General features: G+C 39.9%; 1 protein-coding gene across 2 annotated transcripts in view; it reads right to left on the reverse strand.

Moving 5' to 3' along the window:
- The window catches only part of SUCLG2 (succinate-CoA ligase GDP-forming subunit beta), a 108,152-nt gene extending 89,064 nt beyond the window's left edge, over positions 1 to 19,088 (reverse strand). The window contains exon 1 of one of the 2 annotated variants that reach the window (XM_058812709.1): positions 19,025 to 19,088. Coding sequence is in view for 1 of the 2 variants with exons in the window: in XM_058812708.1 (XP_058668691.1) it covers positions 13,078 to 13,161 (84 nt within the window). In the remaining variant the exon portion in view is untranslated. Of the gene's footprint in view, positions 1 to 13,077; positions 13,163 to 19,024 lie in introns of those variants that run through there. The other variant, XM_058812708.1, reaches the window with a different exon arrangement.
- Positions 19,089 to 20,512: the final 1,424 nt, after the last annotated feature.

Raw genomic sequence — 20,512 nt, forward strand, 5'->3', positions numbered from 1 at the left:
CAGCCTCATCCAACACTGAGATTATAACCAAAGCCTCACTCCAGACCTCTGTGATATATTTATGAGGGATAAAATTGGTTCTGTGAGCTAGTTTAGGAAGAAGTCTTGGATATTTCTCTGACAAAAACAGTTTCCATACTTTTGTTCACAGCAGGCAGGAATTGCTTATTTTTTAGTCTGTATTAAAGCACCATAAGCAGACCAGGCCTTAAACAAGAGCATTTGGGTTTAAATCTACAGGTACAGCTGAAGATCTTTTAACTTTCCATTACTTATTCCTAAAAATGGGAATTCATTTGAACTGATTAAAACCCACACACAAACTCTAGTTAACAGCTATAGGCCTTTGAGTTCCATATTTTTTCCTGAAAATATAGCACACAAAATACCCTGAGCAGTAAAATACACAGAAAAAAAAAAAAGAAAAGAACCTATCACATTTCCCAGTTTTCTAAAGGCTAAGGCATTTTGATCAATAAACTGCAGGGTAATTTACTGTTTTAACCATATACTCACTTTTCAGAACAAGTGAGATCTGTCCATGCAACAAAGGTTTATGAAACCTAACTTCAAATAAAATAAAAAACACACACGAAGTATGGCCCTACATTTTGTTTAGTAAATCTGGATTGCCTAGTGGATAATTGCTACTATTCCTAACATCTATGACTCTTTGAAACAAGATGTGTTAAATAACTAAATGGTTCTCTCCATATACTGACAAAATATAGAAAAAAGAAATGGGGGCTGTTCATAAAAGGAGCTCACAGTTACCGTAATTATTAGGATTGCTATTGGTAAATTGTTTAAAAAATTGGACTCAAACAGTTGAGAGGGTGGTCAAGAGCTTGGAAAGCATAAATTTTAAGAATTCCAAGTTGAACAACTTCAGAGGAGTGAAACAAGCCACCACCTCTGCTCAGAAGCTCTCGTTCCTGAAAATGAGACTGCACAGTGCAAACCAAGGGGAAGACAGTACCAAACTCCCTGCTCAAGAGCATTTCTCCTTCCAAAGCAATTACATTCACTGCAATTCACTGTCCAGAACAGCAACACTCCAGAAGAATTTCAGAAATCTAGTTTGAAACAATCACAGGATTGTTTTTATTACTGCATTAGGTGTTTGTGTCACCATTTAGTTCTACACAACACAATCAAAACAAGTGCTTAGTTAAATCTTACCCTCAATACTTTCCCACAGTTCAAGGACAAGCCAATTTCTCTTGTCACACATTGCAAGATTCTTTTTAAGAGGAGCTGCTGCAAACCAGAGAGAGGAATCAGAGTGCATCATAGCAGAAAAATGGCGACAAACATGAAAGAAAGAAAGAGAAGAGCTTTGTTAAACTAGTAAAATGTCAATTTTAGGGAAGGAATCTATTTTAACTGAAAAGCTAAACAAGGTATATTTAGGGATCTCATCCTTTTTAGTTAAGAGAAACCACTTTTCTCCCATCACCCAGCAGCACTGATTATTTTAATAAAACCTAATAAAGCAAGGATTACCAACCACAGATTACCTACCTGTAGGTAACAAAGCACACTAAACCAATTGATGCCAGTTGACATCACTCATCTGTTGAAAAACAGGCAGTCACCAATTACTAACAGAACAATAATTTGTTTGTTTAATGAATATGCTAATTTACTGAGCTCTCATTAGACAGATACACAGGCAATATTGATGAGTTCCATAAGGCATTATAAAGTATGGCTGAATTATTTCAAAACAAATTAAAGCAGAAAATATTGTACACTGTTTAATGGAATAATAAAAGCCTGGTGGCAAGTGAATCCTCTGGGTGAGCCCTCTGAAAAAGGCCCAAGTTAAAACCATGACTCATCATCTGTGTTTGGTGTGGTCCATGGAGAGGCTTCAACTGCCTGAAATGTACCTGAAGGCCCTTCAATAAATACAGCAGTTTTTTATTCTCTCAATTTTGTCTGGTTTTAGGTAGTACCAACAAGGCATCAGTAGCATTAGGTGTTTAAGTCCCTCAGCAGGGACACTGGAGAACTTTGCATTTCCACAAACCCACCTGCAGCACCTCTGTTACCAATAAATCCTAAGTAAAAGCTGGTTCATCTGCATTTAGCGCAATGCTACACAGCCCTGGAAACAAAAGCAGTGATTAAATTTTCAATTCATAGTTCATTTTGCTTGTGTTGCGGCTGCATCTATTTTCTCTTTTTCTCTCTTAATAATTTTAAGTTCCTAAATTAAGAAGGAAATAGAAATTGGTTTTTCACTCAAGAAAGGAATCACTACAAGCCACATCTGTCAATTTGTAATCATTTATTCATACACAATTTAAATGAGAAACAATATTAAGTTCTCCTTCAAATTTCAGTTTTACCAAAGGAGTTTTATTTCAATAATACCAGAGAAATGAACAGAAATTTCTATCAAATAAACACCTATAAAATATCCTCTACATAAGATGGCCATATAAGCCACATTTCTGCTTTTTAAAAAGAAAATATAAAGTTCGACACAAGGGACTGCAGCAGGGAACACTTTTAGGCAGAGTAGGAAGGTCTGACATTTTTGTGTAATACAAGACAGTTCAAAGTAGCAAGATCCTGCAGAAACCAATTATAAAAAGAACAGTTTCAGCCTCAACCTGAACAGCCTACCCAGAATGTTAAAATTAACCTGGGAAAGGAATGATTTAACTAAAGAAATAAGCCTACTGGATTTGACCCCAAAGTCAAGTCATGAATCAAACTCCCTCACTCTCCCCCGATTTGCTCACTGAAGTGGGAGAACCTTCCCAAACCTCACTCACTAGTGAACTGCCAACTTTCCAAGGTAATTAAATCTAAAAATATGTGGCTCTAGTAAAGGTTTTTCACATTAAAATTAAAATGCCACCATTACTTGGGGGGGTTTATACATTTCATTCACTACCTACTGCCTCAAAATTAATTCATTAATAAATATATTAAATATTCATGAGGATTTACCTCTTCCATCTTTAAAACAATATTCCCTTCCACTAAAAGATATATTAAACTGCAATGACATATTAATCAATATTTATTAGGAAACATATATTGATACCTCAACACCCCTCTTTATTTTTGACTCAGTGCTTTCTTTCCTCTCTCAATGGTAGAATCCCTCATCTAGGAAAGAGGAACATCAGGAGTGTCTCCATCAGTTCTGAAGTGGCTGGATGCTGGGGAGGCTTTCTTTATCTCTTTCATTAAAGCACACCTAAATTTTTCCACACTAAATGCAAACAGCACAATTTTGCTGTGCTTTACCAAATATCACAGAAACAGAAGAGGAGTTCAGAGGACAGCACCCATCTCGTTCACAATTCTGAAATTTAGATTACCAAACCATATAGACTGGATTAAGAAATCAGATGTGTCTATTCATGAACCTTTCCCTTTAAACAAAACCACAGCAATATGTACATGAAAGTCACCATGTTTTAGAAACATCTCAGTTATGTCTTGTGTGTTTCACAGTATTGCAGATGAAATTGTAAGGACAGTAAATGTACTCAGCGTGGAAGTGGGACTGAAAATCCTGACTGCATTCTTAACACAATGTAATGACTCCCTTACCAGTTCTCCTCAATGTTCCTGCTTGCTGTCTACTGCAAAAACACTTTTTTACTTCAAGGGTTTCTGAATGCCTGCCCTACTATGCTCTTTTGACTTGATCTTGTGCCCCTCCTTGTCCTTCCAGAATCAGTCTGATTGCAAAGTGATCATCCCAGGCTTTACCTCTGCCCTCTCCTGGACATGATGAGTGTGGTGTGATGTTCTTCCACTGCAGAGTTCAGTCATTAGCTCCAGAAAACACAAATGACATTAACCAATCCTCTTCCAATGTGCTTTTAAATCTTCCAGTGTGCCTATATATGTACAAACTCAGCTTTCTGATTTATCCTTCTGTTTACTTCTCATGCAAGGAAGCAGACACAAGAATGAACTTGAAGCAAGTCCTTCACTCATTGCAGATTTAAAGTCTCCAGTAACGATTACACTTTATAGACTTATTTACAGCTTGCTTACACTCAGGGATTTTGACAGCTATTCCGTAAATACACTCTCCTACCCACTAAGCTCCATTGTAAACTACCAGGAACATGCACGGGGTCACACTTGAGCTCCTTCTGTCATTCTTAGTCTCCGTATCTCACCAAACCAGAATCTGAGCCCACATCCTCGTGCTCTACAAGGCAGATCCTAGCAGCCACCACCTGGATGATCCTTTTGGGTGTCTGCATGAATGGGCTTGTAAGGACCATGGTCCTCAAAATTAAAAGAGGAGAGGGTTGGAAGAGTGTTCTTTTGAACAGCAAGACCCTGATCTCTCTTCTCCATTTCCCACACCTTGTTCAGCAGTTGTTTCAGTCAGACTGACCTCCAAATAAAGCAGGACATCATCAAACCCCTGACAACTGCATCCTGCTGCCCACCCAGGGGATTATTCAGGACTCTATCTATATGCAATCAGCAAAATAAAATTTCTGCAAATTAATTGACAGCACCCTTGTGATCCTGAGAAGTTTTGGGATGCATTTTGCTTAGTGTGGACAGGCTGCCTGAGCAGGGCTGAGCACACCCCAAGCCATGAACCTTCACCTGAACACTGAACCATTCACACCTTCCAAAAACCCTGACACAGGGCAGGTTCCTCATTCTGTGGGATTACATGAAAATTACTATCTGCTTCAAACAACATGCAGAAGATCACATCACAAAAAGGATGTCACAAAACAAAGCTGCCAGCCCAAACACCAAGCTGCCAATCCACCCCAAGAGCCAAACAATACCCTCTGTCCTTCCTGCAGAAATTGTTGGCAAAGTATTTTTTCCTTGCATTTTTAAACCAAATTTCAGCCTAATAAAACAGAATTACATGTGCCCAAAGATCAAGCATGTCTACAGAAGCTTTACACCTCTGGAACTGATTTGCAGAGCCTTTGCTTGGGCAAAGGAAAAATATGAACTCCCAGATTCAATTTCTGCTTTTGTCAACGTTCTCACCATCAGAAGTTCTGCTTTGCATTAGTAATTAATTTTAGTCAAATTATGTTCATTTTGCTTATTTTGTACTTCAAAGCTTTAAGAGAAGCATACTTTCCTGACCTAAAAAGTAAGGCTTTGAAGTATCTGATGAAAATAAACTCACTACCATACACAACTGCATAATCAGTTGCAGAAAATACTGTAACACATTCCTTGCCTTGGCAAATGAAAGAAGATTGTTGGTGATATGCACAACACATTCAAAAAGTGAAATAAGTCATCTTCTCTACATATTTTAAGTATCTTGAGGGGAAATTTTATATTTTTGTTCTGATCATAAAAATGTTTAATTTCCTAATTTTTTACAAGATTAAAATGATATTTTGATGCAGCTATGAAGAAATGCTCTAAACAGTAAACATAACCAGAAAAAAAGCTAAAACTATTGTACGACCAAACATGAGACTAAGTAGCCACTACCAATATTTTCTTTCTTGCATGCAAATTCAGCTTTCAAAATTGTTACAAAACCCAAAGCATATTCAATAAGATTAAAAGAAATATTTCTGCATTCATATCTCAAGCAATCATATCTATCAAAGAAGTGTTTCACGCCTACCATACCCTGGAAGAATGCTTTTTCAAGTGTTAGAAGTCACTGATATTTTAAGAAAAACACTGATAAAATGCCAATTTATACAGTTTGAGCTCCATTTTTCATCACAGAGAAGGAAATATGAAACACAATCACAGCTTTTTTGTTCCAGTTCTTTAATATTGAAGCTAAATCATGATAATTTCCACGCTACCTGACTATGTCATCACAGAATAGGACTTTGAGCACTAAGCAACATAACACTTCAAAGCAACAAAAATGCAAATGCCCATGGTAGTAAAATAAAGAAATACAGAAAAGTATCTACAGAAGCCGTTTCACTGCATGCCTAAGTCATATCTGGTTTATTAAACCAGTCCAGAATGGTCTATACCAATTTCTTTCCTGGAAGCACTAAGAAAAGACTGGTACCCATTTTTTGCTTCCATCTGAATTGACACCCTTTATAGTTACTAAGTCTTGGTTTTAATTAGACCATTTGACTTAGACTAACATGAAGCCAAACATTAAGAATATTTTTTCCTTCCTTTGCAGGTAATTTCTTTATTAATATTTTTCCATTGTTTATACCTAATTATATAAATTCATTCTGCTGCCATTCTCAAATCTCAAAGAAAGCTTAGGACACTACAAGAAGCATCACTTCATCATCCTCAAAGACTTTCACCTAAAGCAGATTTCTACATCCCTGACTGTATGGAGGGAGAGAAAGGCAAACTTTAATCCAATTAAACTGCACTTCCAAGCCCAAAGGATGATGGCACTGGATGTTGGCAATGGGTGATGCCAACTCCAATGGTTAAGGAAATTGGGTTGTGCCCAGCCTTGTGACTTATTGCAGCCCATGCTATATCCAGAAATAAACAACATTAGAATAAACAACAGCCACTGCTCTTCCCTCAGCTTCTCCCCAGAGGGAGCTGAGGGCCCTGACCAGTTCCTGTTCCCACATGTGAGGCTCAGCAGGGTCTCCTGTTGTCAGCTCCCCACACATCTGCATGTGGAAGTTATCAGGGCTCTCCAGAAACCTCCTGGAACTCCTGATATGTTCCCAGCTGTGCTGTCCCTCCAGGAGGACCTGGGGGGAATGAAGTCCTCCAAGAGGACAGGGCCTGCTGAGGCTCCCTCAGGCTCTGCAGCTTCATCTGGTCCTTGCTGATGCAGGTGCCTGCAGCAGAAATGCACAACAGCCCTGTCAGAGATGCTGGTGTGCCCCCAAATCCTGACCTGTGGGCTCCAGCTGGGTCACCAGCCCTCCCTAGATGGAGCTCCAGCACTCCAGCTGCTCTGGACTCACATTCACTCATGTCACATCATGGTTAGAGCAAGCTCTAAATAGCTGTTCCTCTACTTCCAAAATTTATGGTGTTACTTTAGACTATTTTAATCTGAGCCATTTAACTGAAAAAAAAATCTAGACTGAAACTCTGCATGAAAGAATTCAATTAAATAGATTCTCTGTTTCCAATGTGTTTGGAGTGACAGAATTGAAGACAGTAGAAAATTTAAGGGAAAACACATTTTTATGCCATCTTCAAACCTTAGCAAGTACTGTCTTGACAATAAAAAGGATATGGTTTCTTTTAATAGGCCTTTCATCTTTAATTATCATGAATAGCTCTATATTTTACCTATACCCATCAGTGTTATGTACAACTGGCACATAGAACTCCTCCAATAATTGGAATTTCCCTGACATTTTCATACCGATATTCTGTATGAACAACTATTTTTTTTATACAAGGCAGTAACTGCTTTCTTAGCTGACATGAAATTAGCAGATGTCAAATTAAACTGTCCTTTTGTCCACAGATCCTTCAGAGAAAGATATCAAAAGATAATGAAGTGTTCCATTAGTAATCTGTGGCTGGTTTTTAATTTGCGGTTTCATATTTTTCAGTCAAAAGTCTTAGACAAGCAGGCAAACAGGATCAAAACTCTTGTTTAATTTTTCACTCCTCCTGACAATTCTCACAAAACTTTTGCATCTCATGAAGAATTTAAGTGGACAAGAGTTAAGACATCAAAGGTACACCACAGTACAAGTGATTTTCTATCCTCCTGACACAAACTGAGGCTGATTCTCACAGTTTACATTGCTCAGACTCCAACCCAACCCAGACTGTGATTCTACAACACACAAATTAAAGACAAACAGGGTAGACAGAAATTGATCTGTCTCCAAGTACTACCCATGTGCAAGGCAAGTAAACACAAATGAATAATAATGTATCACAAAACATGCTTAAAAGTCTTTTCTTAAATGAAACAGTCTTTGAGTTAAACATCCTAATATACATTCAAGGTTGTGAGTGCCTAAAGCTTTATGATTTTGGACTCAAAGCTTCCAAACACGCAGATCATCACAGAATCAAAATTTCATTCAACTTTGGGATACAGACTCTTATAGTTTAGGGAAACCCATGAGCAATTATGGAAGAGAGAGGACAGGAAGAAAAAAGCCCATGGGTAAATCAAAGCAGCACCTTTTAAGCAAAACTAAACTTGCATTTATTGAATATATTTGTGCTATCAGTATAAGCTGTTTACTGAAGAATTAAAAAAGATGTTCCAACAAATAAGTGGAAAAACAGCAAGTCTTTAAATTCCTTCACAGTTAACATTTAGCCACTAATTATACAAAAACATCACCATCAGCATAACAGCACAAACAAACTACAACACCAATCTAGGGGTTTGATTTTCATTACCACATTAAAGGATGGCTTCAGCTTGCAGTTCAAATTGTTTTAAGTCTCACTAGTACAACAAAGAATTCAGCAGCACAGCAAAACTCCACTATTAAGGAATTTTTCACAATAGTCAATCTTAACTCCTATTTGTTTCATATCCATTCCTGCTGTTATCTAGTTAAAATAAAATCAACAGCTCCTAATCATGAATCAATGTTTAATAACCAGTTCCAAAGCTATTGTCATATGCACTTGGACAGGTAATATGACTCCTCTGTCCTGTGTTTTATTAAAGTGCTGTGGAAGAAATAAGCTGAGTCACAGATGGTTAGAAACTGCTTTTAGAGTATTAGAGGATGAAATTTTCAGGAGAAAACCCTCACAGTATATGCTCAAAGCTACACATGACAGTCACAGTCACAAATATGCACAGAAAAATTGGACTGGCCAAGGCAATAATGAGCTGAGCTACTCACTACAGGTGTGGCCAACAATAAAAATTATCAGTTGAGGTTAAATCACTTTGGAACAAGTGAGTCCCAAAAACAGGGAGGGAGATGACCTCATCTCTATACATTAAATGAGGACATTGCCCATTTTTGTGAAAATGAACCTTCCAAACAAGAGAAAGGATAAAATAGTAGAGAAATGAACTACTTCCAAGAAACAACTATACCCCAACTGTGCCTAAACCTTCATCTCACTTCTATGTATTCTCAAAAGAACCTCAGCAGCTTCACACATTTCAGATAAAATCCCTGCTGGTACTCATCAGCCAGATAGACCAAATGAAAGGTGACTTTAAAAAATTAAACAAAACAAAAAAAAAAAAAAAAAAAAAAAAGGAAAACTACCACATAGAAATTTCCAGAGAAAAACAGGAGGAAACAATCACTCAGATAACTGTAAAGAAAACACAGTTTGCCTATTGACACTTTGTCTAGTTCCTCAGGAGGCAGATCAATGAAAAAAACCCACTTGCTTTTATATAAAAAAAACTTCACCCAATCCTAAACATACCCAAGGAATGCAAGGAGTCTCTGGGTAAACTGCTTGGAAGCTCAGATGGAGGGTCAGGAAGGATTTATTCAGAGCCATGTTTAAGACCACAGGTGTGGCTAATTCTCCATCTAATGTCATATTCATGAAGGCTCTCTCTTCTTACCTAATTAGCCCCATCCCCTGATTATACCTCCATGAAGTAAAAAAAGAAGGTAAATCAATGCAGCAAAGTGCAGCTTTTCTGCTTTAAGACAGAGCTGTGATATCTGTGTCAGAGCCAGATTGCTCCCAGGGTAGAAGTTCCACTAGCAGAAAACTAACTGGGGGAGAAAAAAAAAAAAAAAAAAATTACAGTCTGAGGTTATATTTATGTTTTCATTTCCTTTTTCATCTCAAAATAGGATTCAATAACCATGTGTTTAATGGAACTGCTGGGGAGGAGTGGGCCAAACATCTGCTCCACTTTGGCATTTCAGTTTTGTCTAGAGTTTGAAGAGGGCTTTCCTGTCATTTGGATGAGGTGCCTGTAGGAAAAGCTGTTTGTGAAAGTCTGTAGGCTCATGTATTTCCTGCCTCTAAATGTAAAACCTTGAAAATATAGCAAAACTGCCAACCAGGAAAAGCCAAATAGGGAAGCAGTCCAAAGAAATTTTCAAGAACACCAAAGAAGAATTCAAGAAAAAGAAGAATTCAACATTGAAGTAGCTTCTAAAGCCATGAATTGAAAAGTTTTTTTGGGTAATGTTTTGTGTCACATGGAGGATCAGCTATCACAGCTGATAGCTTCTTGGAAAAGGCAGAATTTTCTCTGTTCAACATTAATGAGGTTTTACAGATATACAAGTGTAGGAACTGAAGGCATCTGCAGTGAGCAACCTTGCAGCTCCCTATTTGTAACTTCTATAGATTCCAGCAGATTTTAGAACAGAAATCTTGTTTAATTTCATCTTCCTCTCTTTGCTTTTTTTTTTTTTAATATTTTCAATGCTTGTGGAATCTGGATGCGTTCTGGCAGGACTGAGGCCCATTTTGAAGGCTGGGCTAGGGCTCATAATGCACCAACCAACCTGCTCACCCTATTAGAATACTGGAGAGATACCTTAAGCACTTTTTTTTTTTTTTTTTATGATTCTGATTTAATTGTCCCTCATTTATATTCATCGCTGAATTTCACTGCATCTGAAGCTATTTTGAATAGACAGCATTCTCCCAAAGGGCCCAATCCAACTCCCATTCAAATAAACAGCCTTCAATGGAGCCTATTTGTTGCCAGCCAACAAGACTGAATTCTGCTGCCGAGTGGTCCCTGGAGCGTTTGTCACAGCTCTTCACAAACACTGCTCCAGCAAGAGCAGCCCTGAATGCTCCTGTCCACGTGCACTGCAGACAACTCAAACCTATCTTTTATCTTCTCGAGATATTTGGTCAGATTTAAAACTCCAGCAGCACAAAGAATCGAATCTACCAAGAATATAAACAGCAAAAGGAGTAAAAGAATGTTTAACAGTTATAAAAAAGCAAAAGGATGATAAAATAATTTCATATTGTAGAATCAACTACCATTTACTCCACCCCTAAAATGAAGCTACACAGGAAAATGTGTGCAGATTACAATGACAGCATATAACCGAATTTCACAGCTACAGTTTTGAAATAATAAGAAATTTTGCAACAAAGTGTAGAAACATCACTCCAACAGTAAGGGCTATGAGGAAAGATTCTAAATCTCACACAGGGTTACCAAAACCACAAAGTTGGAGACTGGTATTTCTTGATCACATTCACACCATATGGAAGACCCTAATCTGTGAAAGAAACACTGTGATGGGCTTTGAGGACAGGTTCATGCTAAATAAAGTAAGAGTGTAACTTCTCATCTGAGCAACAGAATGAATGATAGAAATGAGAAACACCTTCAATGGATGGGCTCTTACTCTCAAATCCTTTATCCTATTTTATAGCACAGAAATCCAGACTCTGGCTGATCAACTCATTTGTAGCCTAAAGTCTGAGACAGTGGAAGATTAGGGGACTGTTTAGATGGGAATTCTATTATGCAACATTGCCAAATTGAAGACCTTTATAAAGGAAAGTTGTTTGCTTTGAAGTTAGGAACTTGATTTGTCATTATACAGTACTGATGTGGTTCTTGAAAATAGCCTACTTGGAAAACACAGATCTTGGGAGATGCTCTCAGTATCTGGCAGAGTGAAGAAACAGAATATCAAAATGTGATTAATAATACAAGCTCAACAGCTCTAGTTCAAAAATAATGCACAAAAAAAGGTGTTTTTTTGTTTTTAAAGATGGCCACCTTGATATCCTAAGAATACTCTTGAGTATCTGAGCTGATACCCAGTTATTTCGGTGGGGTAATTTACAGATTGCCTTCATGCTTTGAGAGATGACAGAATAGACCATGAGCTCCTAATTTCCACCTATTTCTCACTGCAGCACCAGACAGAGACAGGGCTTGAAACCAACCAAAGCACCTCAACCAAAACACCTCCTAAGTTCACACCAAATGACTCTTTTCAGACAATGCTCCATACTCCAGCCTTTCCAAGCCCTACAAGAACAGGGATGTTACCTCCAAATTCCTTATTGCAGCATCAGACTCACCAAAGCCTTGATGGGAGGAACACATTTTCAACCATACAGTGCATATTCCTCAAACATTGTTGTGACTGACAGCATTGCCCATCCACAAAATCTGTATATATACAGATAAATGTATGTTTATAGATAACATTGTGTGTGTGTGTGTTAAACAGTCTTCCTGAAAGAAAGGGTGAGAAATTGACGAAAAATTGACGTGAAACGGACAAATGCTAAATCAACAAATCAATTGCACTTAATTCTGTACCCAGCTTTCAAATAGGAAAGTCGGGCATAAAAGATTTCAGATTTACAACCTCCTTCAGGTTAAAAGATAAACCACACAGCCGCAGTTGTGCAACACAAGTTAAGCACCACAGCACCCTTTACCCCCGAGCCCTGCACCAGCAGCCAGGAGCGTTCCCAGCAGCAGCACCTGCGGACAGAACTGGACACAAACACGTTTTGTTTGCTCCAGGGGATTTTGCTTCGTGGAAAACATTTATGCTCAGAAGTGTGGACCAAAGTAAGATTCCCATGCAGCTGCTCATGATGAAAAAGTAAAATAACAGAGTTGGTTGCCAAAGGCACGAGGGCTGTCCAGAATGTGCGTATCTCGTTTTACCTCGGCAAGGCTGCTGTCAAGGTGAATAATGAACTCCTGCCACACCTCAGAGAGCCCCTGAGCCCTTCCAGAACGCTCATCTACTCTTTCCCACCGCTCTGCTGAGGCTCAGGACCACCGGGGAGCCTGAGCTAGGATGGATTTCCCAGGAGAGCACAGCCAGGCATGTTCACCCCGGCGTGACCTCAGCCAGCCGCACTGAGCCAACCCAACGCGATGCCGCCACCGAAACGCGCTCAGACAGACGCTATCGCTCCGTGCACAGCGTCACCCAGCTCTGCTATTGAAACAATTCAGGGTTCGGGCAGGTGTGGGGGCAGCGAGGCGCTCCGGCCGGTTTTGGTCTGCCCAACCCTGAGCCAGCGCCGCCGCCACAGCCTCGCTCCGACCCCGCAGGCGCCGGGTCGGGCGCATCCTCCGGCCCGAGCATCGCAGCCAGCGGGAGCACCAAGGTCCCTCCCTGCCAGACACGGCCGCGAGCGGAGCCGCGCCGGCCGCGGGGCTCAGGCGAGGGGGGATGGCGGGGCGCGGGGCCGGGCTCGCTCACTCACCGGGAATCGGGCCCGCAGGCGGCCGGATCGCAGCGCCAGGTCCCGCAGCACGGCCCCCGCCTGCCCGGCCAAGGGCGCCGCCATCTTCGCCGCTGTCCCCGCCCTGCCCCGCGCCCCGGGCGGAAGCCCCGGCGGAGGCGGAGAGGGGCCGGGCGGGGCCCCGGCAGAGCCATGAGGGGCTGCGGGAGGCCGGCACGGTGGGGTCGGCACCTTGTGGAAGGGTATGGGCCCCTGTGAGGGAGGGTGCGTTATCTCTCTGACTAAGAAACACCGAGGGAGTTGTGGCTGTTTAGCTTCGAGAAGAGGCCACCGAGAGGGGACTCCGATAATGTGTGTAACTATCTAAAGGTTTCTGGAAGATGGACACCGCTCTGCTCGGTGGCGCGCAGCGATAGAACAAACAGGCGGTGGACAGGACTGATGCCGAGGAGGTTCTGCCTGAACATGAAGAAATTCCTCGCTGTGCACTGGAACAGATTGCTTAGAGAGGGTGTGGAGCCTGCCTCGCTGGGGATGCTCCAGCGCTGCCTGGACACGATGCTGTGCCCTGTGCTCTGGGATGAGCAGGGAGGCTGGACCAGAGGAGCCGCTGCGGTTCCTTCCAGCCCTGCCCATGAAATTGTGTTTGAGATGAGTGTGCCCAGCACGGCCCGGTTTGGGACTGGGGCCCAGTGCGGTGACCAGAGCAGGAAGGGCCCTGTGGGGAAGGCAGTGCCTGGGAACGGGCAGGCAGCCATGAGGGGAGCGCCTGAGGAGTGTGAGGTGCCGGCCTTGCACTGCTGGAGGCTGTTCCGACTTCATTTTTCATGACTAAAAGGTCTTTTGGTCTTTGTTAGGAAATATCAAATTAACCCAATCTAATAAACCCTAATAAGGCTTCATGGGATCCAGCTGACTCTTCATAGGAACTTTAATCTGAACTCCATAAAACTCTCTTCTTAATCTACAGGTAAAATATGTCAGTGTCAGGCTAAACATTAGGAGGAATTTTTTCACAGAAAGAGTTGTTTGGTGTTACAATCAGCTGCCCAGGGTAGTGGTGGAGTCGCCATCCATGGAGGTTTTTAACAAAGGACTGATTTGGCACATGGTGCTGTGCTCTATTTGTCAAGGTGATGATTGGTCACAGGTTAGACCTGAATATCTAGAGTGGTTTATTCCAACCTAAACAATTCTGTGAAACCTGTGAGTTAATGCCAAACCTGAGACACCAAACTCAGGTCCTCTTGGGGGATGGAGCAGAAGAGCAAAGCCCATAAAGCTTTATGTCCATCACATGGACTTAAAATCTGACATGAGTTCACAGTCTGAGCAGAGGTTTCATGAAAGTGAGTCCCAGCAGCCACATTTTGAAGATTGTTCCATCCATCAGGAATGACTTGGGGGCTGGTGTAGACAGAGGTGTACCATGTCTACAGTCTGAAGCAAACTCAACAGTCAGATGGCCTAGGATTTGCAGATACAGTTGCTATGTGACTCACTTGAGCATTTTCCTTGTCTGTTTCTGTTTAGTGCACATTTGAGATAATCCACCTATGAGTAATAGAGAGTTAACCAAATAGCTCACACAAATTGTCCATTTACAATCATGGTCTGAAGAAAAAATGCTAAAATTGAGCAGTGGCTGAGATACCCTTGCAATTTTACAACAGTTCATTTTAAATTCACCTATATTGAAGCATGCAGAGTTAGCATTATATGGAGGCATTATTTATGCTAAGCATTATTTATTCAGTGGTTTATGATGAAATAGTTGGATAAACACTTAAATCCTCATCTTCCAGTCCAGGATGTGAGTGGGAACAAAGAAAATGCTCCTGTCAGGGCTTAAAACTTACACTCCCAAACATGTTTTTTAAAAAATCAGGACTGAACAAGTCCTTTATTGGAATTTAATCAGCAAATAAATTATATGTCTAATAGAGAAAAAATCTGCAATTTCATAAAAACTGAGGTGTTAGAAAAGTCTGAAATTGAACACTTTTGTCTTTGTCATGACAATTTAAGTAATGTAATATGTTTCAATAAAGAATCTGGAGATGCTATTTTTGATAGCATTGAGCAATAATGTATGGTACCAGTATTAACCCAGGTATTACTGTGTGCTTGTTCTTTCATAATATTATGTACTGGCTTAGGTATGATGATGGAGGAACTATAATTTCATTTTTAGTTTCATGGCTGTGGTTCAGTAAGCACAGAGTTCCCTATTCATACAGTCTATTATGGCTGTCTGCATTAGGTTTATATATATATAGCAGGTATATAAGCTTTCAGATAATGTCTGTGAATTGCATGCAAGGCTATCATTTAATGCTGTGAGGAGCATTTTGACTGCTTAATATAAATAATGCAGAACCTGCTTTACTATTTTTTTATTGTTTAGATTTAGTGGAAAACCACTGCACAGTGTGGAGTAGTCACCAAGACATATTTCTTTTTGTATCTCTGCTGCAGAACATACCTGACCTTTAAAGCATGAGGAGAAAAGATAGATTCATTGTCTTCACATCCAGTTTCCTTCTGTGTGTGTTTGAGCCAAAGCAAATTTAGATTAAACAGGTCTCTGAAGCAACTAGAGCAAGTAAGAGCTGGAATTTTTGGATCATGGAGTACAAGATGTGTTGGTGTGTGAGAGGAGGGACAAACTATGAATTGTTGTTGGGGAAAACACTTCAAATGCAGGAATTTGGGAGCAGCTGAGGAGTAGTCTCAACACATCATCCTCACAAATAAGGAGAGGAGGGAAGTGCAAAATAAAAAGGGATAGAGGGAGAGGCTGGTTTCAAAGGTGATTCCTTCTAGACTTGCAGACATTCCTCCCTGTATCTCTCCTGGATGTGCAGCCTTTGAGTGTGCTTCTGCTCTGTCTTCCCCACAATACACAAAAGGCTGGATTGTAGCTAAGTTTTTAGCAGTGGTCTATTTAATGCAAAACAACCAGTAATGGTTTTGCAATTAAGTTTAAAAAAGAACATTGTGTAAGGTTTATACGTCTTTAGAAGTTATCCTTAAGGCTAAATGGTTGGTAGTGTTCAAGTGAAAACATTTAAAGACAAAAGAAATCACCTTATCACAGGTAAAGCACAATTCTAAGTGTTTTTGCAATGACATTGTATATTCATTTTCTTATCTATGCAGATTACCTCCCAAACCACTGGGGGTTTTTATTTTATAATGTGTTGCTCTAGCTGGGTTTTGGTGGGTTGTAGTTTCATTTCAGGGTACTGGAACCAGTGGGCTGAAAGACATTTCCTCAGCTGCACATTGCCTTGCAATTGTCTTTATGTTAACTACAGAATTTGAGCTTCACTTTCACATGGATTTCATAGGGAATAAGTTTACAATAAATAAGTTTATTTGCCAGATACCCCACACACAGCATCCTCAAGAATAACAAGTGAGGGTAATAAAGCTGCAGCAAACTCACTAAATCCCACTGTAGGTGGCTGAGGAACAGGAAACAAGATCATAGGGTGAGTCTGACAGTGCCACTGCAGAGCATGTGTCCTGATGCTCAAGCACCTCTCAGATTATGATGCTCTCCCAATCATTCATTATTTCTCATTCCCTTTCTCTGTTCAACTATTAAACCAACAAGAAAAAATATGTGGTAAGTGGTAAATATACCAATGGGTGGAGGAAGGTAACAAAATATTAAAATAACGATGTTTGGGTCTGAAAAGAAGGAATGAAAAATAGTGTATTAGAGTTGTAAATTACCTCCTAGGTCACTGAGTTCAGTGATTGCACACAGCCCCAAATTCCCCATTCATTAGAACATTATTGAAATGTACTGGAAGGTATCCTGGAAGGAAGCAGGATGAGGTGGTTTTGGCTTGGTAGGATCAAACATCCTGGTTTCTCTTTCTGTAGTGACATGGGAGCTCTGTGTGCTGCTGCATCCCCAGGCTGTGTTAGTAAATATCAGCCTGCCCTTTTCATTTTCAGATTGCACCTCTGCTGTACCCAGTGGAACCTGTGTGTGGCTCAGAATGAAGGAACCAAGTGAAACCTTGGAACAGCATCTTCTGCTCAATGCTGTGGGAAGCCAGGGTGCTGCATTTTAATACTGTGTGATAACTGTGACTTGAAAAGTGAAAGTAAGTGTCTAAAACAGTGAAAACTTTAAATGACATGGAATTAAGAGAAAAAGTAGTGGAATAACCAACTTTAAAAAGATTTATAGCAGGAGCGGCAACACCAGGCATAGCAATAGTAACAATTATGCTCCACCTTTTTTGATGTCTAACTACCTGGCTATGTAAAAACAGAAATTTCAGGATTTATGACATAAATAATAGGCTGAAAACAATAGAAGTGATGCATCAGTTTACAGGAGAGCTACTGCTACCTCTTGCCAGTGGCCTGCTGTATAATGAGGCAGACGGGAGTTCAGGTTTCTCAGCAGAGACAGACTGTAGCTCTATAACACTCAGTTCCAACAATGCTGAGGACCCTGATATTGAGGGTAGAAAGACAATTTTATTGAACTTCTGTCAGAGACCATGCAGGACTGTGAATACAATAAGTGTAAAGATCTGAGCTGTGGGATACAGTGAAAACAACCTCTCAGAGTCTGGACTTCCTTGATAAGATGTCACTGTATCCTTACAAAAACATTGAATTTTCTAAAAAATACCATGAATCTAAATTCAGGAAAGAAATGTCCAACAGTCTTAAAAAAAAGAAAGCTAAATTTTCTTGGGGGAAGGAATAGAGGTTAGAGTAGCAGCGAAACAGTGATGCAATGAGAAGACAGCCTCTGTTGTATCTGCTGAGCAACTCAGTTTATTATGTAGAAAAACATTCCAAAAAAGAATTAGATTTATTAAAGATGAGACAAGATCTTGACTAGATCAATAATCTTCTGTACATTATATTTAAAAACATATTTAGTAGCAAGGCATTCTATTTAGAGACATTCCTACCAGCAAGCTCTCTGGAGTGCACAGGAAAGTTCCCAGATGAAGAGTTTGCTGAGGCAATCAAATGTGGAACCTCCACATCCACCATGGTGGCTGGCAGGAATCTGTGAATTCCACATGAGCCATGCAGTAAAGCTCTTTCACTCTTTCCCAGCAGGGCTGCAATGCCCATATGGAAGAATAAAGGCAAGATGGCACTGCCATAAGAGAAATTACTTGGATGCTGATAGAAAAAGCTTTGCTTTATGGTGTTCTGTGTGTCCTGCACAGTTATCTGCAAACAGGTGAGAATTCTCCAGGAATGAAACCTGGTTACAGCTTGAGACTGTTGAAGGCTGTAGCTGAACAAGCATTGTTTGCCCCTACCACAGGGAGGCTGGGCAAATCAGGAAAGCCATAGGTGTTCCCATCACAGCTAATCCATGTTTTAATTCACAGGTTGCAAAATACCTTGTTGCACCAACCTGTTACAGGGTTTGAAATTGTCTATTGTAATTAATTTCCAAACCAGTAAGGTGAAAGGGCTGCTAATATGTGAGGGGTAATTTTTTCCTGATGAATTTTATGGATTGCAGAGGCAGGGAAATTGATTTTTCTGCCAAATGAAGTATTGATCTAAAAGAAGCTTACTATGCTACCTAGTTTGGGGTCATAGGGTACTATTTCTGTGGATTTTGTAGATTGCTTGCTGTGTTTTCCTATTTCAATAAAACCTTTTGTTGTGGAGGCAGGTTTCACTTTCATTACAATTGGTTGGACACCTGCAAGTGGTTCAGTGATCATGGAAGTTTATAAAAACCATAACCTTTCTGAGGAGCCTAACAAAGAACTGCAGCACTGTGTGAAAAAGCTTGTAACAAAACCCGAATGCACCAGAGGAAACTGAACTGCCTAAACATAAAGCAGGGTGACAACAGTTACTATGGCATTTGGTGCATATGCTCACTGCTTTGTTGTCTAGACAGCATATTTGGACATTTACAAGTGTGTAAAGTAAAGGAGAATTTTTTTTACCTTACCTGGTGGCAAGAGCAGTTACAGCTGATGGAGCCAGGCTGTCCCCAGTCAAAACTGCAGGCAGACTTCATCTCCACGGCTTTGAAAAGATCTCAGTGCTTCTATATAAAAGTGCCAAAGTTTGTAAATTTTTTCTGGTTTTCCTATGTTGAATGGTGCCATCTCTCAAACCAGCTATGAGAAGAAGGAGAATAGCTAGAAATGCAATCACACAGATGAGACTGTGCTGATTTGTTTTGTAATCTGTTAGGTTACAAAATCTAACAAATATTGTATAGAATAAATCTACCCTTTAGAATAAAACTACCAGCAGATAGCAATCTTTCTGCACAAGGGACTGGCAAGAGGTGCTTCCAGGCTCTCTTTTGCTAGTTATTGTGTCAATTACCAGCTAATGTATCAATTCTTCAAAAATATAGTCAAAATGTAAGTTTGTGAAGAAGAAAAAAGACAGTGACTTTCTGAGATCCCTTCAAATTACATGCAAGGAGCCTTTAGGAACCTGATGAAAACATTAAATATAATTGACTAACTGATCATACCCATGGTGAACTGTAGTTTCCCAACCCTATAGCCTAAATACTTTAACAGAATTCCAACTACATTTGTAAGCATCACCTCCCCTACACAGAGGTTTGTAAATCAGCTGCATTAGTATTTTCTTTTGAATGGTGTTTGCAAATTTTATGGAAATTCAAAGAGAAAATGGGCAAAGATCAAAGTCTGCATCCTCAGGGGACAGTATCTATATGAACAGATGAGTAGGGAGGGTAAAGCCTCATGCTTGCCTTCTATATAGATGCATTTTATCCAGTAAAAGAAGCCCATATAATTTATTGGCTTCATTTATGTAAAGATTTCTTAACCCTGTAAGCAGAATAACTCCAAATTGTTTTGCTTATGAAGATTGTTACAACATACAGCTAACTTTCTACATAAACTCTTGGAAATGGGCATAGATTATCTGTTATCTCACCTTCAAGTCTTATGTGTGTACACAAATAAACTACATTTTTTTCATCATTTGGAAAATCATAATATAAAGCTTTCTTCTATTAGTAGAGCTAGGAGGAATCAAAAATAACTTCCCCATGGCCTATTCCTTTAATAGCCTCTACAGAAGTACATAGAAATTACCATATTTTTAATTAATATGCATTTGTTATAAAGATCAAAATGGGAGTACTTTAGCCATCAGCTTGGCTGTAGCAGAGCCTAAAAAAAAATTCTTTTGCATTCTGCCTCACAAAGAAATTGGAATAAGATTTCTCTAAGCAACAAGTTCTAGTATCCATCTGATTTAGTAAAGTGGCATTTGCAAGCTTAGCTGTTAAATATAGCACTGTCAGGTACAGCTTCTGCTTTGTATATTGTTTGTCCTTAATAAATGTGTTTTGATGATTTTGTTTCTCTAGGAACACTGAGAATGTTTTAGTGCATACAAGCAAATTTGCAATCAAAATTCTACCCCAAGAAGCATTTTTAAGCTA

Source organism: Ammospiza caudacuta, chromosome 12, assembly GCF_027887145.1.
Source record: "Ammospiza caudacuta isolate bAmmCau1 chromosome 12, bAmmCau1.pri, whole genome shotgun sequence".
Lineage (NCBI taxonomy): Eukaryota > Metazoa > Chordata > Aves > Passeriformes > Passerellidae > Ammospiza > Ammospiza caudacuta.